The sequence below is a fragment of the Cladophialophora carrionii genome (genome assembly GCF_000365165.1).
Source record: "Cladophialophora carrionii CBS 160.54 unplaced genomic scaffold supercont1.1, whole genome shotgun sequence".
NCBI classification, from domain to species: domain Eukaryota; kingdom Fungi; phylum Ascomycota; class Eurotiomycetes; order Chaetothyriales; family Herpotrichiellaceae; genus Cladophialophora; species Cladophialophora carrionii.
In genome coordinates, this window is record NW_008481816.1 from 2,518,092 (window position 1) to 2,542,342 (window position 24,251).

At 54.2% G+C, this 24,251-nt stretch overlaps 7 protein-coding genes across 7 annotated transcripts; 2 read left to right on the forward strand and 5 right to left on the reverse strand.

Moving 5' to 3' along the window:
• Window positions 1-457: 457 nt before the first annotated feature.
• G647_00886 (uncharacterized protein) lies at window positions 458-1,325 on the reverse strand (the record flags this gene model as incomplete). Its single annotated transcript, XM_008724289.1, has 2 exons — window positions 458-1,145; window positions 1,195-1,325. The coding sequence occupies 2 exons, from the start codon at window positions 1,323-1,325 to the stop codon at window positions 458-460; spliced, it is 819 nt and encodes a 272-aa protein (XP_008722511.1).
• A 4,255-nt stretch (window positions 1,326-5,580) lies between these two features.
• G647_00887 (uncharacterized protein) lies at window positions 5,581-5,982 on the reverse strand (the record flags this gene model as incomplete). Its single annotated transcript, XM_008724290.1, has 1 exon — window positions 5,581-5,982. One exon carries the CDS (start codon window positions 5,980-5,982, stop codon window positions 5,581-5,583), a length of 402 nt encoding a protein of 133 aa, XP_008722512.1.
• A 1,153-nt stretch (window positions 5,983-7,135) lies between these two features.
• On the forward strand, window positions 7,136-8,386 carry G647_00888 (uncharacterized protein; the record flags this gene model as incomplete). Its single annotated transcript, XM_008724291.1, has 1 exon — window positions 7,136-8,386. The coding sequence occupies one exon, from the start codon at window positions 7,136-7,138 to the stop codon at window positions 8,384-8,386; it is 1,251 nt and encodes a 416-aa protein (XP_008722513.1).
• Window positions 8,387-9,979: 1,593 nt separating this feature from the next.
• On the reverse strand, window positions 9,980-11,653 carry G647_00889 (uncharacterized protein; the record flags this gene model as incomplete). The annotated part of the gene is made up of 1 exon (XM_008724292.1): window positions 9,980-11,653. One exon carries the CDS (start codon window positions 11,651-11,653, stop codon window positions 9,980-9,982), a length of 1,674 nt encoding a protein of 557 aa, XP_008722514.1.
• Window positions 11,654-15,195: 3,542 nt separating this feature from the next.
• G647_00890 (uncharacterized protein) lies at window positions 15,196-16,101 on the forward strand (the record flags this gene model as incomplete). The annotated part of the gene is made up of 1 exon (XM_008724293.1): window positions 15,196-16,101. The coding sequence occupies one exon, from the start codon at window positions 15,196-15,198 to the stop codon at window positions 16,099-16,101; it is 906 nt and encodes a 301-aa protein (XP_008722515.1).
• A 683-nt stretch (window positions 16,102-16,784) lies between these two features.
• Window positions 16,785-19,354, reverse strand: G647_00891 (uncharacterized protein; the record flags this gene model as incomplete). The annotated part of the gene is made up of 12 exons (XM_008724294.1): window positions 16,785-16,986; window positions 17,034-17,098; window positions 17,248-17,288; window positions 17,414-17,527; window positions 17,702-17,841; window positions 17,960-18,089; window positions 18,199-18,260; window positions 18,348-18,776; window positions 18,839-19,029; window positions 19,084-19,145; window positions 19,205-19,232; window positions 19,289-19,354. 12 exons carry the CDS (start codon window positions 19,352-19,354, stop codon window positions 16,785-16,787), a joined length of 1,530 nt encoding a protein of 509 aa, XP_008722516.1.
• A 1,142-nt stretch (window positions 19,355-20,496) lies between these two features.
• Window positions 20,497-21,720, reverse strand: G647_00892 (uncharacterized protein; the record flags this gene model as incomplete). Its single annotated transcript, XM_008724295.1, has 1 exon — window positions 20,497-21,720. One exon carries the CDS (start codon window positions 21,718-21,720, stop codon window positions 20,497-20,499), a length of 1,224 nt encoding a protein of 407 aa, XP_008722517.1.
• Window positions 21,721-24,251: the final 2,531 nt, after the last annotated feature.

Consider the following 24,251-nt stretch of genomic DNA (forward strand, 5'->3'; position numbering starts at 1 on the left):
CGCACCAACACCATTCGCGCACTGATGCTGTATCCTTCTGCCGCGCATCGGAGATTGCCAGGCACAAAATCATGTGATCTCAGGAATCATCGACAGAAGCCTCGCTTCGATATCTCGTGTGGTCATCGCGTTCTTCACAGGGAGTTCCTACTTGAGCCCCTGATCGGCGAAGCTCGCGGGCAACGCCCAACGCACAGAACTGAGCTGTGATGCCGTAGGACCACGAGCACAACCACCGCAGATTCCGAGACGCGTCATGTGGGTTGCATGCAGCGCAGTTCAGGCGGAGTACCTGTAGCTACCCGTTATTGCACGTCGGTATGAAAGAGATGGAGTTCATATCTTGGGCTTTGTTGGGTGAGCGTCGTATCTTGGGATCTTCAACCACTTGCCAACCTGTGACATCCGTCTCGCTGTCTGTCAAAAATAACCTGTTGCACGCAAGACTCAAGGTCGCTCAGTAGTAAACTGTATCATGATCTCCTGATTCATCATCTTCGGATCCTCCAGATCCTCCTTGCGATTGTCGTCTCCTCCGGCCCTCTCTCGTGCCTTTCTTCAGCTTCAATGGGAACCCTGCGCCTGAAGAAAGAAGACCTCTCACGAGAGGGGTGCTAGGATGCACCTGGTCAAAATCCTTTGCGTTAACAGCTCGGAACATGTCGCTTACAACCACGTCAATGAAGGGGAGACGAGATCCGGGCTTCAGCGCGTCACTTCCCATCTTCATCAGCGTGAATAGCAGCCGGTATTCTCCAGCCTTGCGGAGGGATATATCGGCGAATATGAAGAATGTACCTGGAATCTCGTGTGGCAGTCTCTTACTAGCTGTAGAGCCCTGCAGAAACCTGGCAGTCGGACTGGGCGGTCTCGTAACCGGGTGCGCTGGCATCGTTGGGGGGTCTGGATCAGTCTGAGTATGGTGCGGGCCTGCCACGGTCGTCCCCAACAATAGTCGCTGCACTTCTCGCCTGCCACTTTCGTTGTAGCGAGACTGCGTACTCACGTCGGTCCCGGGGGAGTAGCCTCCCACCAGCTTGCAATGCACGACCCAGAACGGAGATTGGGTCTCTGCCACATCCTCCGGACAATCGGGATCGAAGTCAGCGATCAAGAGCTGGAGAATAGGTGGTGGATCGATGGCCCTTCTCGCGAATCAGAATTGAAGGAGACCGCAGCGTCCGGGAGAGTTACCTTCTATCTTTCCCATCTGGGCCTGCTCGGACTGCTCTAGGTTGCTGTCTGATGTGCAGGCTAATACGACTTGGGTCAATGCCCCGTACGGGAGGAAGGGAGGAAACCATCGTTTCAGGGGTCGTTTGCATGGCGGCGGCGGCATCTTGCGGTGGACTGCCAGTGCTCAGGTCATGATTCTGCGGTCGTTCATAGAATCCGCTGATGGAACTTCCAAGCGGGGAAGTCTCGTATGACGGCCTAAAACATGTCAGTGGCACCAATGGCCAAGGGATCTGTTGATACCTTCTATATGAGGGTTCCCTTGCGATGGGGCTCTGGCCTGCGGTGCTCTGTATGGACCGCTGCGACAAAGGTGACCTCACCGCTTCGTCTTCAGCTGTGTGATCTGTCGGAGGGCGAGGGTGGGGCGGGATGGACAAGGAAGGTAGCGTTGAGGTTGGCCATGCTGGTGAAGGCTGAGATGGAAATGCGGCACCGGCGGGCACGGAAGAGTGGTATTGACCAAATGTATTGACCGTACTGACTGGAGTCGGCCGTTGATCTTGATTGGATTGCATTGCCCTTCTTTCAGACTCTGGGGAGGTCAACGAGAAATAGCGAGCGTGACGTTGACCACCATGAATATGAGCGGCGGCAAAAGACGAGCTTTGAATAGCTGCGGTCATTGTGGCATGGGAAAACGGCTTGCTAGGGTCTTGACGATGACCGGGTGTAGGATGGGATACTCTGATGTGGACTCAATAGTCAGTCTCTCGGGTTTAGATCGAGAAACTTCTCGATGGCCACTACTTGGCACCATTAACGGCATTTGGTGAGGGGCGGGCTGGCGCAATTCCAGACCAGGATAACTGACGCAACAAGGTTGACATCTGAAGAAAGGGTGGGTGACGATGGGATGGATCGATAGATTGGCGTGGCGAAGGCCCGAGAAAGCGTGCACCGAAATTCGGAAGAGGAACAAGAACATGAAAAGAGCAAGGTGTGCAAGACCAGGACCGGCGGACTTTTTGCGGACCGGGATGCACGTAAGAGTTTGTGGTGGTGCAGTAGTGTTTGCCAAATGCCCAGTGTACTAATCTGCGACCCGCCCAGGCTGGCACACAAAAGTGTAGCCAGTCGCAGATTTCTCGATAGCTGCAGGGTATCAAGGCGTGGAAGCGCGCCATGTTGGCTGTGAGCTGGGGACCGCGTCCCCCGAAGACGGGACGATCACGACTGCAGTGTCAACGGACGTGAGCCTGGAATTACTTGGGACGTGCTGTCAAGGTTGGCAGCTCGACCAGAGCATTGGTGACGGCTGTGATGGGCTCAAGCGGCCACGATAGATTAGGTCGCTTCAGTCGCCGTACCCTGGCCAGGACCTGAGCTATCCAGCTTTCCGGACCCTGCAAGAGGGAGCCGTTAGTAGCCAAATCCAAAAATGAGTGCGCAGCTCTCGGTTTTGCGTGCATAACAGAGCTGAGGGTTAGACGAGCACACTGTGCCAAAGGAGAGGTCGAAAGTGGAGGTCAAAACGAGAGGCAAAAGGCCTGTCCTGCACTAAGAGCCCGGCCGAGAAACGCTTTGAGCATGCTGCGTAACCGAAGGGGACTAAGACATGGCGATTGATCTAGGACCGTGATACGAAAGATCAGAGAGCGAGCAACGAGCCAGGATTGGGGCCGCAACTCAAAAGATGAGGTCAAGAGGCATGGATACGGCACGAAGCTTGTACTCCATATAGGGAAAGGTGAGGTGAGAGTGAAAGTGAGGTGAAGGTGAGGTGGAAGTGACGGATCGGAGAACTGTGATCCACGCAACCACGACCAGCAAATCGCAGTCTCGGTATCCTTCCCGGATCCTGGAGCGACTGGTCTCAATGCTGGTCATTTTCTCACAGCCCATTAATTAACCCTCATGTCTGTGGCGACATGACATTCTTTCGACTATGTTGAACCGCGGCTGGCGCGGCACGGGAATTGACATTGTACGCGTACTCTAACATTGCAATGTTGAACGGTACAGTACCCAAGCCCAGGGCTCAACACCCGAACACGGCTTGCATTGGCCTCGCACGACGTCTGCGTACTGGCACAACCCATGGACTATTTTCAGACTCAAGCTTCCATGGCTGGCCTCTCTTCCGGATTCTGACAAGAAGTACGGAGCACACTATCTGGATCCCACTCCTTGGTAATTATGCACAGCTAATTGCAAGGTTCAAGCATCTCGACGACAATCCTGGCCGAGGTCTTGGACAAACCATCGTGGTGATGGGAATTCTCAACCAGCACCCAGTGACATGCGGTTCAGCGCCCAAGTCCAGACTGTTGAATATCCGCATGGACAATAAGGTGGGACTGAGTGCAAGAAGGGCAGTGATCGGCGAATACCCTATCACTTCTCCGGCGTAGGTTTTCGATGGCTTCGTGAGAGCACGTCTTCAGCTTTAACAGATGTCCCATTAAGATGGCGCCGAGGTAACGCGATCTATCGTGTCGTCTGACGGGTGATTTAAATCTGATTTATTTGCTCATGGCCAGGCCCTCAATAGCCCTAGTACGATACCACGAGCTCTGCTGGAAGCCGGGATATCATCCTGCTGATGTGCAAACACTGCGGCTGGTCAGATCTCGTTGGGTTAACGAGACGCGATGCGACGGGGCCGCTCGGATTCGGCACGCATGCGCGTCCTCGCTGATTTCCGGCAGTGAATGGCATCTGAGATCCTGAACTCTCACCGACCGAGGCCTCGCCCATCAATCAACATCCTCAAACTCACGTACTCCGTACATAGAAACGAATGCAGCCGTGCTGAAGAGCCGGAGCTGCGGGGAACATCCGCGGTGGACATCGCTGGGGGGCGATGGTGCTACATATTAAGCGCTGATGCAGGCTAGGTAGGCGTACCTATTGGTGCCCTAGCTCCTGCATGAGCACGTCTATCACGTCGACGCATCTCAGCGGCACAGGAAGAGCCATCTGCCGCCTGCCGGCCTCCAAGCCAAGATATCAACAATTAACCAAACTTTCCCAGGGGTGGTCATACACTGTTATGCCACGGTGGTCGATGCTCACCACGAGCAACCCCGAATACCGCAGAGTGGCAGACCAACCCCCAGAAATCGGGTGTTGTGCTGTAACTTAATCTCACCCAGTCATCGACTCAACGATCAGATGGCCGGCAACTATGGAGCAACGCATTCACTATCCTGCTTCGAAGGAGGGGCTTGCGGGAACGCAACAACGCAGACGCCGCTGAATCGAGACGTCAATATCCACACCCGTTTATGCGTTTATGTATCAGGACCCCTGGTCAGCTCTGGGGGCTCCACGTCCCCGTGAGGTGCTCTTCGTCGACTCGACGCCACCGGCGGGCGTAGTGGCCTTCGCCAATTCCATGGTGCGGGATTGGCAATCAGCTTTCCCATGTTTACCTTTCCCATGTTGTGATGATAAGCGAGCAGCTTTCCCATGTTGTGATTATTGACATGCATCCTTCCCAGAGAGAGCAACATTGGTCTTACCAGAAGCAGTTCAACCCCTTGTCGAATACGTATTGCGCTTCGGTACCGTTACGTATGCCACCAGGACCTCGACCATTGCCGCGTGGAGTGGGCATAGGAGAGAGCAAGGTCAGAACTGTCCCTCGAGTACTCCATATGTCCATCCACTCTACTCCTAGCCCTCCAGACCAACACTTACACAGCCTCATAATACTGAGTCCATGGCAGCATCGAGAGCGGGATTTTGGCTGCTTTAGCTTTCGCTTCCACTTGCTCATTGCGGGCACTCTCCGTCCCCGTCTGCCCTGCCGTGCTGTGCCAGAATGCTGGCCTCTCGTACTGTACTTAATGGGCCATGTACGGAGTAGACGCGTCGCAAACCTACTCTATTCGCCACCTTTCCACCGCCTATTTAACTGAGTGCGCAGTGCTGGCTCCATCCTCCATCGACCATCCGTGGCTTGCTCCTCATTGTGACATTTGCCCTGGCGATCAGGGGGCATCACTTACACAGTACTTCTCAACGCTCGGACCACGGCACGAGGATCCTTGCCAGACATGACACGTGTCCAAGGTCCAGTCGCCAGGAAGGCGACCTTGCTCTCAATCAACACGGCACACAGCACCAGAACAAGATTCGAATGGAAAGACACGAATAGTCAGCTCCACTTCCGCATGGGCGCTATCACTCAGTTGGCTCGCCCTTCCACTCTGCACGACGGCCATGGCTTTACTTAGACGAGTACGACAGGACGCCTTTTCCCCGACCGTTGCTCGCAATAGCTTGGTTTCCGCCTCGGGTGAAGTTGAGACCTATATCTGGTTTGACAGCCTGAATAGCGGAATTTATTAGCTTCTGCTCGACGAAGGTGTTAACCCTCGAATGCCAATCTGCGACTTACTCGACCAAATTCCCGTCCGGATCCCTGACATAGACACTCCGCAACTTTCCCTGTGCCCCTGTCCTCTCAACAACCTTCCCGCCCTCGAGGACGTTGATCCCGAATTTCTGCAGGGATCTAAGCACATCATCGACATTGTCCTCCACCAGGAAGCACAAATCGCCACTCCCGGGCTGTACATTCTGCGCTTTCGGCTCGAATTCCTTGCCGCTCTGGTGTAAGTTGATCTTTTGCGAGCCGAACTTCAATGCGTGGCGGGTGATGGTAGGATCAGTAGGTGCCGCGAATGAGGTGTGCTGCATGCCTAAGACCTCTCGGTAGAACCGGATCGTCGCGTCAATGTCCTTGACAGTGAGGACGAAATGGTCCAGTGACTTAGCTGTGCATATGGAAGCCATGGCTGCACGATTCTTCTAACTTGGTTCCAAGTATTTCTCGTCGATAATTGATGCCAGGTGCCACGGAGAAGGACAGCCCTCTGGGGTGATGGACAGTCCTGACTGTACAAGTAGCTTCCGCCGTTCGGTAGATCAGCGCGCGATATCGGGTGGGATATATACGCCGTGGCCGACACACGAGCTGTCGACCATTTACATCGATGCCCTCATCCTTACGTCGACTGCTTCTCCAACTGCTTCGCCAATCGACTCCAGATCCGGTGGTACGGCGACGGAGGATCGCCGGCGAATCGGCGAACCCTAACTCTGTCCATACTGGCAGTCGAGAAGGGGATGGTCTAGACTATAGAACGTGTTCTAGTGTTACACCTCAGATGAGCTGGCACTCAACACCCAAGGGTGGGAAGGCACTTCTGTCACGTAACGACAAGCAGCGACACATCGCTGCTCCCGGAAATCCACAGTGCTACCAACTCAATGTCCTTGAAGGCAAACCGAACAGACTCCTGATCGGAAGGCACATTCGTGGGGAATATCAGCTGCCGGCCCTGACTGTCTGGGTGTCAGAGGGCGACGGTATCATTGCAGATGTGGCATGCGTCGAAACAGCGGAACACGAGGTCATGTTGTTCATTTGTAGATATGCAACTTGACGCGGCGGCACAAGGACGAAGGTGGCCGCTGGATAGATCAGAAGAGATAGTTCAGATCTTTTTCTTGCGAACTGCTGGAACTGACAGCACCCCCGAGCGAGGAGATGAGGGGCATCGAGAGGACTGAGTGAGGTTGGCCTTGACTTCTGAGAAGACCATCAACAATCCCTGAGCACCCCGTACAGAGTACTCGTACCTGATGATCGATTGTCAGTGTTGGAAATGGAAAGGACCTGGCTACTTGTACTTGAGCTTGCTACCTCGGCAAGGTGACCGCCCAGCGGGCACGTTAGTTAGGCGCCACGTAGTGCAACAATTTAGGTGGGTGCGAGTTAGCAGGTGCCTAGTGGGTGCCTAGTGGTGCTTAGTGGGTACCTAGTGCATGCGGAGCGCGTCAGCCCAGCGATTAGATAAGATCACAAAGTTTCAGACAATGAAATTTCCACCTCAACTCCCAAGGTTGTGCTTCTGTAGTCTCTACGAAGTATCTCTCCGACACAATGGTGACAACGCGCCTGGGAAGTCGAATAGACGCCTCTTCGCCGCAGTCAGCCAACAAACGCCGGCGGTTCAGTAGCGTAGAGGCTGATGATCACATTGTGGTTGAAGTGCCCGTCCACGAGCCGAAGGCTGTCAAAGAACGAGAAATATCAGGTGAACTCGTCCCTGGCCACGAGTCGGACGAGGATGCAGCACCTGAAATCCTTAGCAGCCGAGATGCTGCTCGACAAGCTCGAGAGCTGCCCAACCGCTCTCTTCGGCACGCAGGCAATAAGCGAAGGAGGGATGCAGAGGGGCACTTGCCTGTTGGGAAGCCAGAATTAACGCCTTCCATTCCTGGAGAGTCGAAACCTGAAAATGCCACCATGTCAGGCGCAGCGTCTTTGCAACCTGATGCAATGCTTACCCAGAACGAAGCGTCGTTGACTGGGATTCTGCAACCTCTAGCCGAAGAAACCAGGCCGCTGAACACGATAAATTCGGAGCACGGGGTATCAAACGTCGACGCCGCACGAATTCCAGTCGAAGGAACGGAAAACACTGCCGTCCTGGATGATCGGAAGTCTGAGACCGCTCAATTTTTGCCCAACATGGCAAAGAATGCGGGTGGCGACGAAGCTCCCACCCCTGCACCTGAGCTCGCTGCGGAAGGCAAGACGGCCCTTGTTACCAATGAACCCGAAGACCCCTTGGATAGTGTCCCCCAGATGCGGTCTCTCGGAGAAGTAACTCCCAGGGCCGGGGACGAGGTACTGGAGAACACACCAATGAACGAACCTCAGTCGGCTGTTGAACCCGATCGATCTCTCCCTGGCGATTCGACAACCCAGCTGAGAGTCGAGGCCCTGCTGCAACATTCAAAAGACAAAGCAGTGTCTCAACCTGCTGGACACAACCCGACACTGTCTATGCCAGAAGCGGACATGCAAACCGTTAGGACGACATCGACGCGAGAAGATCAAATCCTTGGAACTCCTCGAAGCAGTAACAGCAGTGTGATCACCCCCGTGTGGCGGACGCGGGCTTACGACGAGACACCCCTCACAGCAGTCCAGTCTCCGTCACTAGCCCCGGCGGTCAAGGCTACCCATGCCCGCTCGAACATCCTTCCTCGCCCCCAAGATCTCATCTCTAGGAGACCAAAATCGACTTCCTTACAACAATACCGAGACCGGTTGCTGAACCGGCATCAACGCACGACGAACTGGGGCCCGCCGGGCTCTCGGAAGACGAAGTTTGTTGGTGCCTAAATATCTGCCCGCTCTGCTCATGCGCTACTCGACACTACTGTAGCGTTCTGCATTGAGCCGCACCCCAGCAAAGTCAATTTCCACCTGACGGCCTGGTTTTGAAGGACTCGGGATTTGCGATGATCTGGGTATGGGCCTTTCATCCAGCACGTACTGTCTAGACCCGTACCGCCAGAGCGATCATCGACCATGATACATTCTGCATCCAATTTCCGCCCTACAGCCACCTCGTACTGGTCCTGCAGCAGGACGCCCTCGCGAATCTCATCGCCCTTTCAAGCGACGTGCAGGCCTCCCCCGTCAATAGAAAGTGTACACTAAAGCTGAACATTGCCGATCGCTCTCTCTCCCTCTTGCTTCCGCACTTGGGCAGCAATCTAGGACAACACACAACCCATGGCTTTGCATCTGTATTGATTTCATGTCAAACTCACTCACTTGCCGACTGTGTCGATCCATCGCGGACCAGAGCGATCCCTGATGATCCCGGAGATCGGCGGATGCCACGAGCCCCAATCGCCACACCAAGCCCACACACCGCATGGAACTCAGGATCACCATCCATGATCTGGAGAAAACAGCCGCCTGCTCCGGTACTGGTACATTCATGCATATGCGCCCACGCACACATGCCTCAACTTGGCTCTTGAGTGTCTGTACGCCCGAACCTAAACCGAAATGTACGAGCGCGCCAACGTGCACCCACGTAGCAGACCGAGCCTCAGACGAGGTAATTAGGTAGAGCAACAAGAATCGAGATCGTCGGTCGGGCAGCAATGGTGAAACAGTCTCAGACTCAAGACTCCGGCTCCGGCTCAGTCCTCGTCCGTGACCCGCCCGCTGAGATGCATATCGACAGTACTCCAGGTTCTTAGGCATGAGTACTCGTAACTCGTACAGTAGTAAAGACGTGGCTCGGGAAATAAATTCCAGCTCCACTCCGTGGTGACCCTGGCATCCTCCGCCATTCGTACGTGTACTGAGTCTGAGATGGAGGTCTGATTGATACCCAAGTCTGAGCTTCAGGTCGTGCTACAGTAGGTGAATGTTCAGACTTCGAAAACGCCCTCATTTGGCTGCGATACTACACATTAGATACGATAAATAAGAGGGCCATCTGCTCTACTCTGCTCTAGTTCTTTTCTTCTCTACTTGGGAGACACGTGCACGCGGTATCATTTTCCTGCAGGTTGCGTGGTTCTGATAATCTAAAGTCCAAGGCACGAAGTCCAAAGGCACGAAGTCCAAGGCACAATGGCAACTGCAGACTACAAGACAAGACATACTGCATATCAAGGACCTGCCGTTTGTGGATGCGTGGGCATTGTAACGCTGTTCAGTCTCATTAATGTCGTGATTTCGTATACATGCCATAACCGAAACTGCTGTAATTAATTAGATCCAGCACAATAAGTACGTAAACTGGTCCATGTCCTCGCGGCGTTCCAAAATCAAAAGGGGTATCCTTCGCTCTTTGCATTGTACACAACGTCACATAACTTTGCTCCAACCGTCCTCCCATCTCGGCATGGCGGCTCTCGTGATCAGTAACTATACCGCCAGTAAAGCGGTGTGTCGGGCGTGCCGCGTTTTTCAAACAGCACCATCCCGCCCAGTGACAGCGCGAAACGCTAGGACCTCGATCCTCTTGGCGTAAAGATCCATGGAATGAACCAGAGGGTCCCCAAAGATGACCTGGCGGAGTTGCTCGTCCTTGACCAACGAGGCCGTGACGTCAGACTCTTTTGCGCCCAGTTCACGCGGAGGGACACGCAACACGACCAGACGGCCCGCGTTGGACAATGTCGCGGGCGGGACGTCCCACCATAGTCTCCCCAGCGGGATGACTGCACGTTTCGGTCTCGGGGGTTTGGGTATCTTCATGGCGGGCGTGAGAGAGAGGTCCAGCCGGGACATCGATGCGCCCAGTGAAGCGAGCGCCGAGAGGGATGGGTTTGGGTTTGACTTTGGGGGTTTCTGCACGGTCGCCACAGAGGACGGGACGGGTTGAGAGAGCAGGTCTACCAGACTCTTCACGTAGGCTCTCTCGGCGCGTACGACGGGGTCGCCCTCGTTGATGAACGAGTGGAACAGGCATTTGCGCAGTCTTCCATCCGCGGTCTCGGGTTTTTGGAGCGGGAGAAGGCTGATGGGTGGGGCGCCGAACGTGACGCAATGAACTCTCTTAAAGCATCCCGTCAGGATGTTCAGGTCGGACTGCACCGTCGTGGAGAGCATGTGCGCGTAGAGCAGACTCGCCACGGCGCCCCCGGCCGAATGGCCCGTGATGAGCAACGAGCAGCTTGCTCGCGACGGGTTTTCTTCCAGCAGATGCCGCAGCCGCGCCGCGATGGGCCTTACCATTGCTTTTGCGACGCGCAGGAATCCCGAATGGCAGAGGTTGCCTTGATCATCGAGGAAGCCGGCGGGAGAGACGGGTTCGGTGTCCAGGTTGACGCCCCAGTCACGGATGCTGAACATACTCGTGCCTCGAATCGCAAATACGATGGTCTTCTTATCGTCGCACGGGACCGACTTAATCACCATCGCCTTGGTGCCCATCCGGCCGTCGGCTGAGACAAAGTCTTTCCGTTCTGCCGAGGATTGAGGCGAGATGTAGGCGCAATTGGAATACTGTGCTGCGAGGCAGAGAAGCGGCCACGTCGGCATATAGACGCGAAACGGTTGCAAGGAGGCAGGGAGTCTCGAGTTCATGTACAGATCGAGTTTCGTGAAGACGTTGAGCTGCTTCTCTTGGCCCTGTTGCTTCTGTCGTATCTGCTGCCTCTCCGGGGCTCCAAATGCCCTGGTGAGCTCGCGGGTCTCTGTGTATCCTGGAGCGGGCGGATTTTCCATTGTTATCATCAGCTCTCTTTCTGAGCCTGAGAATGCGTCCTCGTCGATAAGAGACAGAACGTCTCCCAGTTTGTCGTCGATTCTGTCCCGCAATGGCATTATCGGTCTCGGAGGGACAAGATTGACCGTGCTCGATTGAGGGCATGCCCATGTATGTTGAGCCCGCAATGGCTGCGCTGCGTAGCCCGCCTGGACATGAGGCATCGGCGGTAAGCTCACTGTTGAGGTCATGTAGGGCCGTGGGGTTGGAGGAAGGTATGGACCAGGCTGCGGAGTCCACTGCGGTTGAGGCTCTGAATAGATCGGTGTGCTGTTACTGAGGGCATAGGGTGGCGGGTTAGGAGGGTAGACGGGATTGACTGCGGTTTCGGCGAACTTGCGACGTTTGCGGGGGGTGGTAAAGAAGGGCATATTGTGGCCGTCGCTGAGATCAACGTCGCCACCAGCAATGGAGTGGGCGACGAGGCGGGGAGGCTGCGCTGCGGCGTTATTGCTTCGGCTACTTGAAGGGTATCGTTATATCCGGTCCTGAAGCACTTACAGATCGGATCATTCTGGAGATGAGGACGAGTTACCTAACTACCTCCCCGCCCTCATCGTCAGCCTCGCTGCCGTGCCCTCCAGTCTGTGTTACTCGAGGTTGTGTCGCTTGCTTCTCGGATGCGTCGGGGTCCCGCGCTTGCGCCACGATCAATATCCAATCACGAAGCGGCAATGAAAGGTTCCAAGAAGCGCAAGAAGATCATTGACAGAAAGGTGAGAAGCAGAGCCGCTGATAAGCAGACGCCTTTCCGATTGTCGTACCACGCGCTCGCATTTGGCAAGGAATCATAACGAGTTGGTCAAGGTTTGCAGATCGCAGGAGACGATGATGCCACTGCCGGGCCTACCACAGTAGTTGTCGCCTCGCCCCTGTCGATAGTTGGGGCTTGGCCCAGTCTCTTTACGAGGTAGCATACGAGTGCCCCGTGGCCTCAGCCTTGCATGAGAAGGATGTGTGGTAGGTGCCAACGTTGATGGTGGGAGCATACAACCAGGAATCAGCGCTTCAGATCCACGGCTTTCCGCTACGTAGACCCGGCGCACTTTGGGAAGACAGGTGGCGACTGCCTTTGTGTATGGGTATCCAGAGAATGCCAGCTGGTCCGATAGTGAAAGAGTCACGAATCGTTAGCCTCTATCCTCTGTCCTTCGAGCCAGCATTTATCGGAGCTGCAAAGGTCCTTTGGCTGCGAATCTTCTTGTACGACGTAGCGCTGCCTGTGACGGTATTGCATGACGAGCAGCTACAACCCTTCAGCAGCGCTCCTGCAAGAGGTCTTGGATTGCACCGGAACACGTTTCTGCACGGACGAAGAGCTGCAAAGCCTATTTGTGACGGCATGCGGTTATCGAAAGGAAAGACCATGTCAAGATGTGAATTCAACGACAGCAGTCCTCTTTGATATCGGAGACTGAACGAAGCAACCTTCGGCATCGCGAGGACTCCATCGTGCAGATCGAAGTGGTCATCAGGGCTCCGTTCGTAGTATGCTCTGAAGCTCTCTACGCTGGACTCCGGGTCGATTGACACCAGAAGAATGCTGGACCCATCGCATTTCTTCGGTGCGGCGCTGGCGACATCAGCTGTGACTTGAGAGCAGGACCGCTCACGCAGATGTCAACCGAAGGATAACTCAGGTTCGCATATCCTCCACCCGCAGGTCGATCATCGATGATGGCATCTGCAGTTCGGGGAGTTTCAGGCAGCCCGGGGATGGACTCTCGTCCAGCAGCCGGCCAAAGAGGATCACGAAGACACCAAATGCTCTTTGACCTTGTCATGGTTTCCTGCTTCGATGGTCCGTTTGACATTTCCGGTGATGCAAGTCGCACGGATCTCATGTGGATCTCGAGTGGAGCGGCCATACAGTAGACGACATACGAGCTGGAAGCTGTGCCGCTGTCATTCCTCAATGACATGAACCACAGCAAGGTGCCGCTGAACTGCAACTCTAATCCAGGTGCTGGAAACTCACGATAAGGAAGTGCGGCGTCGCACCCCGCCTCCTCAGACGGCTATTGTTCTTTGATGTGTCTCTAACCCAGGCCAATTTGTCCACCATCTTTGTAAGATTGCGTTGTTGTGGCGGGTCCACGGTCAACAGGAGCAGGAGGCAAGAATTGTCAGCTGCACTGAGAGAGGGAGCCGCTTTCTGTCTCTCAGAGCGTCAGTGGTTCGTGGGTTGCAGTGCCCTGGTAGAAGAGTCATCCACCAATCAGACCGCAGAAGTCTCTTGTATGTGAAAGGCACGTCGCTGCTGGTAGCGTTTTATTTGGTTTAGACACAAAGTCCTGAGAGGAACCCGTCATAATGGTGGGCAGATTCCCGAGAGAGAATCCGTACGGGTTTCAAGCCGTATGGACAGGCTCATGAGTAAGCACGCAGTGTGGTGTTTGGTAATAGAGTGCTGAGCTTACGACTGAAGCATGGGACCTGGAAGACATGGCAGCGTGCACCTGATCGAGTGGTCAGGTGATGTGGGAAATTTGGAACAGAAACTCGATATCCACGTACTACCTTGCCTAATCCACAGTGGTGCCAGTAGGGTATTATCCTCAATGGTGATAGTGCTGGGTCTGCGTCCCATCAAGGATCGGCGACAAGGATGTCTACACGTGGTTCGGGAATGGTCTCCCTACAGTTTGCAGCTCTTCGAGTTGTCCGTCGAAGATGGGCCAAAGTACGAGTACTCCGTAGATGATACTAAGCTTCCGATATTGACAGCATCAGACCGATGATGTGTGTTGTATGAACCAAGAGTAGTCGGCGAGGTCGGAGACAAGCGCTCGTCCACGCCGCGATCAGTTGATCGTTGATCGTTGATCGCTGATCTGGACTCGATTCTTTTCCTTGTCTGGTCGGCGGACCAACTATCCGGTAGCATGTTCCCACTCGGTTGAGCTGCGTGTGAGCTGCCTGTGACCATGGGCGCATTTTCGTCGACCACGTCGAGAATTTCCTTGTCCAAGTCCATGACTGTCCTGCTGGGCTGCGCGATTGCCGCTTGCGATCTACAGTGCTGGAAAACCTGTCATTCCTTTGCTCCTCCGGACAGCCTTCAAACACGCTGCGAAAAGCAAGTCTCGCAGGAGCTCGTCAACCCACGCAAGGTTCCGGCCAAAGTTTGACGGCCGCGCCATGTCTGAATTCTCGGTGGACCACGCCCTCTCTTATTCATAGACCCCGTCCAATCGGTCTCAGCAGATCTCTCTTAGTAATCTTGGATCACTGCGCACTGGACAGCTTCGGGATTGGCAGTGAGCAGGAGATTCGCCTGCCCCTGAAGAACCACGGAACCAATGCGTGATGCTGCCGTGGTCTCGCGAATCGTCTTCACCTCCTGGGAGCTGATGTGGACGGAGGGACACTAGGCTAGAGTTTCACCTCAGCGTGGGCTACGCCTGTGTCTCGATGGATGCAGCCAGCGGTCACGCTTGCATTTCGTCCCCCCAGATCGAAGAACGACGCTGCAATCTGACTTCACCATCTTTCCTCCGGCGCGCGACCCTCTTGATGGAATTCCTGTTTCGCGGGACTGATCCCGCAAAATGCATGGTCCACGGGGGCGTCCTGTCCGCATCTACGATCGCCCTCACTTCGCAGCGTGTTCAGCACTCCCTCGCCAATCAGCGGGGGCGTCACACCTTCTCGATTTGAGGAAAGTCCGCACAGGATGACTTCGGCTAATGCCGTCGAGAGACCCGACGCCCATCGGGCACTTCGCGTCTGTGCACAATCCGTCGACAGCACTGGATTTATATAATTGCCACCGTCAACGTCGGGCTCTGCGAAGCCTGTTCATAAAGTCCACGAGCATATCCCGCAGAGCCAAGATTCTCCAAAATGAACACGAGTTTGTCCTATTATCCCCAACTGCAGGCTCGCACGTACAACTACAGATTCAACCAAGATGTCAAAGAACCGGAAACCCACAGTATACCTGTTTGTGAACAAGGATAGCGCCTCTCTTTCTCTCTCGAGAAGTCATGGCAGAGACGCCTCAGCCATCCTCAGCCATGTCCAGTCATGTCGAAACCAGAAGAACAAGCGACTGCACATGTTCCGCGTGGACGACGGCGTGCCAGAGCCACCCGCGAAACGGCCAAGCTCACGGCCGCCTCGACTTTCTCCCCAAAGTATCGTCTCGTCCCGGCAGAGCTCACCGCGGCCACCACCATCTCCCTGGACGGAGACGTCGTCAAGCAGCAGCCCGTCTGTCTCTCCGAGCCCGCTCAGCAGCAGCATAGACTCTGCAAGTCCCCGACCGCTCAGAACGGAAACACCCGACGTCGATGAGCTGGTGGACTACTATCACTCGGTCTGTCTGACATCGGACCATCAATCGGGCACCCCTCTGCATCGTCATGATCTCTACCAGCAGATTGTCACTTCCGACGATTTCCAGAACTTTTCTCGGCGGATTGCTGGAGGTATCAACGGATACGCCATGCTTGCCTGCACCGCGGCGAGAATGGCCATCGACACGCCGAGTCGGCGGGAGGAATTCGAGATCAAAGCGACCCGGTATATGCAACCGTCCCTGCAGTGGCTACGAGAACAGCTTGCGGATCCCCAGGCGAGAGTATTCAGTGACCGCCAGATCCTGCAAGAGATGCTCCTCCACTGCGTGACCAACTGGTACCTCGGCGAATTTGCGGCTGCCCAGACACATCTGAAGGCGATGGGCTGCTTTACTGCGTCTCTTGACCTGTCGAAGAGCTCGGACAGAAACTTGATGGATATCATCAATCGCTGTGGTCTGTATATTACCAACCAGAGAAGGCCCGAACACCTTCCACTTCGGGGTCCGGAATGAAATCAATGCACGGCCGCTGACCGGGTTTTACCGCGGGTCGTCTAGCCGGCTTGCGGGATCCGCATTGTGGGAACCTCTCCGGCACGAATCGCGATTTTCAGGATTCAATACACGGGGCTAAGGTAGTATCGAGGCGTCCCTAAACAAAGGACCAGTAGAGGGGAGCGAGACGCCGATTCCATGGTACGAGTACTGGGTAATACACGTCGTTATGAATGGGTCTCACTAACACCAATATAGAAGCTCTGGCCTCCAATCGCATCGCGTGACCCGTCGATGGATCTGCAACGATCTCGCTCTGCTAAGAGATCGATCAACAGTGCACATGTTTCGAGAACTGTCGGGTGGAGCGCCGCGCGACTAGCTCATTCGGAAGAAAGCCAACCTCCCAAGGAAAACCGAGTCGAGGCCCAAGCACGGAGTGACCCACGTTCGACATTTCAACCGACCCACCATACACCATAGCAGTTACCCAGTACTGGGTACGTTGCCAGGGGTGCGGGCCGCCTTCCTCCCTTCTCGCACTGGTGCCACCATCCTATGCTCCCGGGACCGTTGCAGCCTTGAGACATCTCCATGCTGTTCATCTGTCCACCATCGACGATTCATTGGCTCGTTCCCAATATATCCACCCTCCCCTCCAGCTTGGCCACGCAAGCATGATTCCAAGCGAGGAGCGCGCCTCAGACCTTGGACGATGCCACGGCACTCTCGACCTGAAGGGCACCAAGCTTGTCTCCCATCACTGCCGACTCGGTCGCAACGTCGTTCTCGTCCAACAGCACCACCTTGTCTCCGAACGCGGCGGCAATCTCTTCGAGCGTCTTCTTCTTTGTTTCTCTGAGAAGCAGAACGGAATTAGTCAAAGACGAAATGTGTTCGTGACTGGGGCACACGACGGACAGAGTTCAAGGGAAGGGACCATGACTCACGGGAAGAAAAAGTATGCGAGGATGAGGAAGAAGAACGAGCACGCCACGAAGACGTAGTAATAGTTCTGTATTGTACACCAGTCAGCCCCAGTCAGTCAGTCGGTAGGTCGGGTCAGTCAGTCAGACAGACAAAGGTCAGCGCCCGGGCCGGAGTGCAACATGTGACTCTCGCCAGTGCCGATACCTTGCCTGTCTCCCCTCAACTTGCACTTACCTCATGAATGTTGGCAAATGCCGATGGGCCCGCCTCGGTGACTACAAAGAAACGTAAAGAGTAGAACGTCAGTCCCATCGGTTCTGAACCAGGCCCCCCTCAGTTGCTTTAATCACAGTACATCCGTTCGCGCGCGTGCACAGTAACAAGAAAGCAAGTGACTTACTCCCCACATTCACAATAAAGTGACTCGCAGCAGCTAGGCCCATGACCTTGGACCGCAAGTTGATGGGCAGGACTTCGGCGCCATAGAGCCACGTCGTCGAGTTGAGCATGCCGTCTAAGGTACAAGGTCGGGTGGTTAGCGTCAAGTCCACATGGGTTCTCTGCTTGATTGGCAGGCAGGTAGGCAGGCATCCGCCTAAAATAGATTGGTCGATAGGAGGGGAAAGGTAGGTAATTATGCAGGTAATGAAAACTCCCAAGGAGGTCATCGGCTGGTGGGCGCACTCACAATAAGCAACAACAAAGAGATAGATGCCCAGCACGGCAAAGCCCTTGCCGGTCTTGTTGTCGGTGTTCTGGAACTCGCGCTGCATGACGGCGGCGTAGATCTCGATGACGATAATGGCGGACAGACCGGCCAGGATCATCCTGTGGGAAAAGCGAAACAGCAGGTCAGCATGATGAGCATTGGGCTAGACGGCGGGGAAGGAGAGGGAGAAAAAAGAGGTGACCACGGCGAATGTAGGCTATATACTATAGGACGTACTTTCGACGACCCCATTGGTCGGCTAGGAATCTTGTCGTGAGCACGTTCGAGAGGAAGGCCAGGGTGCCGTAGATGGCAGCGAGGGCGAGGATCATGTGGCTGTTTATGCCCAGGGATTTGAACAAGATGGCTGGTGGGTCACCATTAGCAAAGGTGTTGCATTTCTCGGGGGCCCAACCCTTCGAGTCCAAGGCTCCAAGGTCGGGGCTGGGGCGCGGGCGCAGCAAATGAGAACTCACTTTGGTAATATTGGATGACATTGACGCCCGTGAGGCTGGTCATGGTTTGTACGGCAATCGAGCTGGCAGGGAGCAGTCAGCGGATCGTTTTCTCCTGGGTATAGATCGGCAGCGTCCACCGATGCAGGGGGGAAAGGTAGCCGACATACACCAGGGCCCTGTGTCTGAACAATCTAAAGACCTCGCCGAGACCGTTGATCTCTCTGTGTTGCTCGAACTCGATCTGTCGGCGCATAAGAGTGAACTCTTCCTGAACTTCATGGCTGGACAGGTCCTTCCTGATCCGGAGGAACGCGCGGCGAGCTTCTTCGATCTTCCCCCACCGGATGAGCTGACGGGGCGAATTTGGCATGAACGTGGCAAGGCCGATGAACAGGATTATACCCCAGGGGATCTGGATGCCGAGGGGTAGGCGCCATTGAGTGGCACCATAGGGGGCATAGCTGCATGCGAAGCCGACCCAGTTGGACATCATTGTTCCCAGGGATATCCCGCATCCTGAGATGCCGCCGATAAGACCGCGGACGTTGGGCGCCGAAATCTCCGACAAGTAGATGGGCACTGTTGCGACCATGCCTCTGCCCGGAGTGTCAGCCTCGACATGTGCGAAGGTGGAAAACAGGTCAGGTACTCGACTCACCCGACCGCGAAGCCAGCGAGAACACGACCAGCCAGGAACATGCCGATATTCTGAGAGGCAGTTTGGATGACCGTCCCGATTGTGACGATCACGCACATCATTTGCATGAAGCGAATACGCCCAAGCTTGTCGCCGACGGCAGTCTGCGTCAAAGCTCCCAAGGCCTCGCCGGCAATGTAAGTGGAGACGACCTGGCGAATGTTAGATTTCTTCTGCGGCATCGCTGCTCTTGACGTCTAGCGTACGGCGCCGGTCAGGCCCTTATTAGGCTTGTCCATGTAGTCGATCCAGCTCTGGTGTGCGATAGCTGCGAAGTCGGTGTCAGTCTCTACTGGAAGCCCTTTCTCTTGGCAGAGAACAACTCACTTGTTGTGGCGATGCCCGTATCGAAGCCCTATTGAACCCCAGCGTGAGCGGCCCGAGATCGAAGGTGGAACAGTGACAACTCACGAAGAGAAAGGTGCCGATGGCCGCAAACATCGACACACCCAAAGTATACCATATTGTTCCTGCCATGTTGAACTGCGATGGTGGCTTCGGTCATCCGCCTGGATGGGTTGGCTCGGCAAGGTATTATGGAACAGAAAGAGAATGTCAGACCCGAGGGAACGGTCATGGATAATAATGAAAAGAGAGGTCGAGAAAACGTGGGAATGATCAGCGACCATGCGGTAGAGTGTTCAATTGCCGTCGGCGTTAGAGCCGACGGAATCGTGTCTGCCATGGCCAAGGCATGGTGATACGAGATGAAGTTACTGCTCGGGTGAACATCGAGCGAAGCCGAGGGACGACTGGTACGCTCCGAGAGTCTGAAGTGCGGCGGCCCCAGACGAAAGTGTAGTAGAACAAGAAATCTGGTGCTAAATCAGTCAAAGGCGAGGACAGTGGGAGACGGAAGAGCCTGTCGAGCGGCGGCAAACGCAACGGTGCCGTGACCGAGCTTGGTCCGTCTAGTGCACTCAGCTGCCCACGGCTATTCCTTGAGGCCCTCGGAGGAGAGTGGTGGAAATGTCGAGCATGTCGTCGTGGGAAGCGATGGCACGGGGGGTGATACCTGGAGTTGTGGGGGAGACCAGCAGGCCGTAAAGATGGGAACTTGGGGCTCCGGGTACGTGCCAGGCGACAGGCGAAGCTCCCCAAGCTCCCCAAGCTCCACTGCCAAGTGCCCGTGGCGTTTAATGACGGAAAACACCCGCGCCGTCTCGGTGCAATGACCGACCGGCCGACGGTGGTTGCTTCCTCCGGCTAACGTCTCAAGCCTCGTGGCCTGGACAGGTGCATGCGCAGGACTTACAGTAGTGAGTTCACGGCAAGATGATCCATTGGAAAGTGTCAATGCGATGTAGCGAACAGCCCGCTTGTCGCAGTAGGGACTGGTACGATGCGTCCCGTCAAAGAATCAGCGCAACTGGTGGATGTGACATGCACTCCACATCACGGCCTCGAGTCTGGGGCGTTGAGCACCCAGGTCAGCCTCAGATCTGCGTACTTGTACTTTTTATCTCTCAGTACTTTTCCCATATTCCCGTGTTGAACCCGCTGGACCTTTTGTCTACCCAGATTGTTGAAATCCTCTGGTGACAACAAAATGCTCCCAACAGTCATCCCACACTCATGACTATAACCTACCCTTCCCGCTATATATGTGGATGGCGCCATCATGGCTCACCCCAGATCTCGTCCGCGATCTGCCTGATCAACCTCAGCTTGTTGCTTTGGTCCTCGGCGCTCAGCGGGTAACCGCTCTCATGAGTGCTGAACCCACACTGCGGGGAGAGTTCAATCCTCTTCAAAGCCTCTTCCTTTGTTTGCTGTGATCCTTCCGCGATAAATTCAGCAGCCCTATAGATTCGCTGCTTGACCTGTTCTTTGTCCTCCAGCTGCCTCAGCTTCGTGCTGATGGCACCGATGACGACGTTCTTATTTTTGGGCAGATATTTGAGCGGCTCGAAACCGCCGGCCCGCTCGGTGTCGTATTCCAGGTAGAAAGTATCGACGTTGAGTGTCGTGAAGAGTTTCTGTGCAATAATGTCGTATGCTCCCTCGGCGAAGTGGCGGCCGCCAATGAAGTTACCACGGCAGAGGTGGATGCCCGAGTGCAGGTCCGCGGGTGCATTTGCGAGAGAGTCGTTGTATAACTTGATGTAAGCATCCAGGAGGTCGTCCACGGTGCCGGTGTTGTCCTTGTCCTGGGCCCAACCGTCCCGGAATTGCTTCGAGCAGAAGTACGCCATATTCGGGTCGTCGAATTGGACGTTGCGAAGCCCCGCGTCGTACAAGACCTGCAGCTCCCGCGAGTACGCCGCAGCAACGTCCTTGAAGTAGTCGGCGTCGTTTGCGTACGCCTCGGGTTTGTACGCACTGCCTTGCTTGTATCTCATGTGGAACCACGAGGGGGTGATCATGGTTAACTTGATGTTTCCCCAATCTTCCTTGGGCACAAACTCTTGGACCAGCTTCAGCTCATGGAGGTTGGACTTTGTCCCTTCATGCCTGATCTTGCTGCCGGCAATCACCGAGTCTCCGGGCATCACCTTTCTGTCCTTCTCTATCAAAGAAACCACGTCCGGATGATACAGCCGGAACATACTTGCCTCCGCATCCTGCAGTCTGATGGTGCCGGCCAGCTCATCCCAAAACAGTCCCCAGAAACGGGTCCGGTTGTATTCTCCAGAAGTGACGGCTTTGAAGCCCAAGTCGCGCTGGGTTGTAACAATCTGTCCAATGGATTCCTTCTCTACGGCGGGAAGGCCAGCTTCCTCCTCAGAGATGCCCTTTTCTCGAATGGCTGCTCGGACATCTAGGAGCTTCTGCGGGCGAAGCAGAGATCCCATATGCTCAGCCCGAAAAGGGGGAGCATGGTGCAGCTTCGAGTCGGCCATCTTTGCAGGAACTGTAATTCTGGTTTTTCGGTGCAGGACTTGTCTAAGGGGGAGGGATATTAGTATCAGAACAGAGAAGAAAGGCCACGATGAAATTCTTCGTCGCCAGATGCCCCACCAATGAGCAGAATTTTCCCCGCAATCGAAAATGCATGGCGCCGTCACCACCGTCGTGGCTTTTAGCCGGCTCGCAGGGGATGCCGTGATCCTGCGATATCGGATTCACAGAGCCTGTACCATACTATATATGTACATATATGTAGTGCGTACCGTGTATTAGCATCTCGACCGCCTTGCAGCTTGGTCATCTTTACTGTACACTTCGCTGCTTCTGTTTGTGCAATGGATAACAAAATGAGCATCGCGCGCAACCAGAGGCCGAGAAGTAAGTATGTACAGATCGTACGGTGCTCTGTACTAGACACCATGACGTCTGATCCATCGGTCTGGGATTGTCTACGGAGTACTCGAACAACAACGGGCGCGATTAGAAATCAGCATCAAAGCATAGACGCCCTTGACTATCACTGTACGAGTGGTCCCAAGCTCATCCTCGGGCAGCGTGTCGCCCATCAGGTAGAATTTGACATGCGGACCACACAGGAGGAAAGCTGGCTCGACCGTTGAGCGACATCTGCGGTGATACAGTACATAGTAGCCGTCCTCATCCTGCTGGTCGCTGCGACACCATCCGAAGATGAACAACAGCCCAGGTGTCGTCAATGTGATTCGAAAATCTTAGAATTGCCTCTCAGCGCGCGATGCCTCTCTTCAGAGACGTACCTCAAATCTGACTACATAGTACATTACCACTTCCTAGGTCTGACACCACAATTAAACTGCTCAACAACCATCCGCTGCTCCGTATCATCACCACACCTGACACTTAAATCCCCACTATCAGGCGGGTAGCAATAAGAGTTGAACACCCATCCATCACCCCCCGGTCTCTCCTGGAGTTGGAAATCCGTCTCTCCACATTTGGAAAGACGGTACGTCGATGACCCGAGGGTGAAGGTGTGGCCGCAATATGAAGTGGTTGTGGGGGATATGATGGTGCCGGGACATGGCTGAGAACCACTTGTCCAAGCGTAGTTGTTTATCGCGTCATGGCCTAGGAAGATGGTGATCGCGAGAGATTGAGACGCAAGCAGAATTGCGGCGGCAGAAATGGTGGTGACAACGTGAACCATCATGGCTAGGAACCTTCGATCCAGAGATATGGTATGCAGGAATCAATCACCCACGGATAGGACTGGCTTGATACCGTATGTTCCTGGCGGTTGCTGCTGAGGATTTGATGAGGCGAGAATCACGAGTACTACATATATATACATGGTATACAGTTCTATGTCTACTGTATGTACTACTGTACATACATACTTAGTAAGGACATGCCTGTAACCATCGTATCAATTCAAGTTGCTCAACGGCTGGTAAAGGCCGTTGATCTGACTGCTGCATCTCGTATCGCATCGCATCAGCTCACGCAGAACACCTCAGCTGAGTGTGATGATGACATACATTATGTACATACATAATCGAATCGCCCGAGGCACTGCAGTGCTCGCCGCCTTAACATCCCTCCACCGGAGGAGGGAATTTCGAGACAACCTCGTCAGTTTGTGGATGCGTAAGCCTGATCACCGAGTAAAAGGGATTTTACGTAGGGTAAGTACTGTAGTAAATATTAGTCTAAGTACATACTACTAGTATATAAGTACATGTAGTTAGTTCTATATACTATATAGATAAGTCCTATGTAGTAAGAAGCAGTCGCCACCGTATACTAGAGAGATTACAAGTACTACTCCGTACTATATAAGTATAAAGTAGTGCTGCGGAAGGTAGGAGATGTTATGTGACGCTAAGAACACACGCGCCAAGACACTACTTAAGCTTAAGTAACGAAGCTACCTGTCCTAGCCTAATTAGACGAAATTCGTAGTCCCCTACTATTTACATAAATTAAAAATAATGATAATTATATAGAAAGGTTCTTTGCCCATCCTCCCTACCTAGGTAACGTGTACTATATAGCTCTCCCTAAGGGGGGCTAGCTCGGTCTGAGAGTGGGCTGGGAGTGAGCTGAGCTCGAGCTGAGATTAGGCTTAGACTGAGCTGGGACCGGTTTAGAGTAGGCTGGGATCGGTTTAGAGTGGGCTACGAGTGAGCTGGGACCGGGCTAAGTCCGAGCTGAGATTAGGCTGAGACTAAGCTACTTTACTGTATATATAAGTATATACTAAGTAGTGTTACTGGTATAAGCCCTAGTACTGCCGCATCCTTACTAAGTAAAGTACTTTACTACTGTAGTTACTATATATCCTTACTTCACTACTATATCCCTACTTTACCCTACTGTTACTGCTATCTTTATAATCTATCAAGTAAAGTACTTTATTAAATACTATTACTTCTCTAATAGTTTCTTTGATACTTCTCTGATGCTTCTCTAATACTTCTCTGATGCTTCTCTAATACTTCTCTGATGCTTCTCTAATACTTCTCTGATGCTTCTCTAATACTTC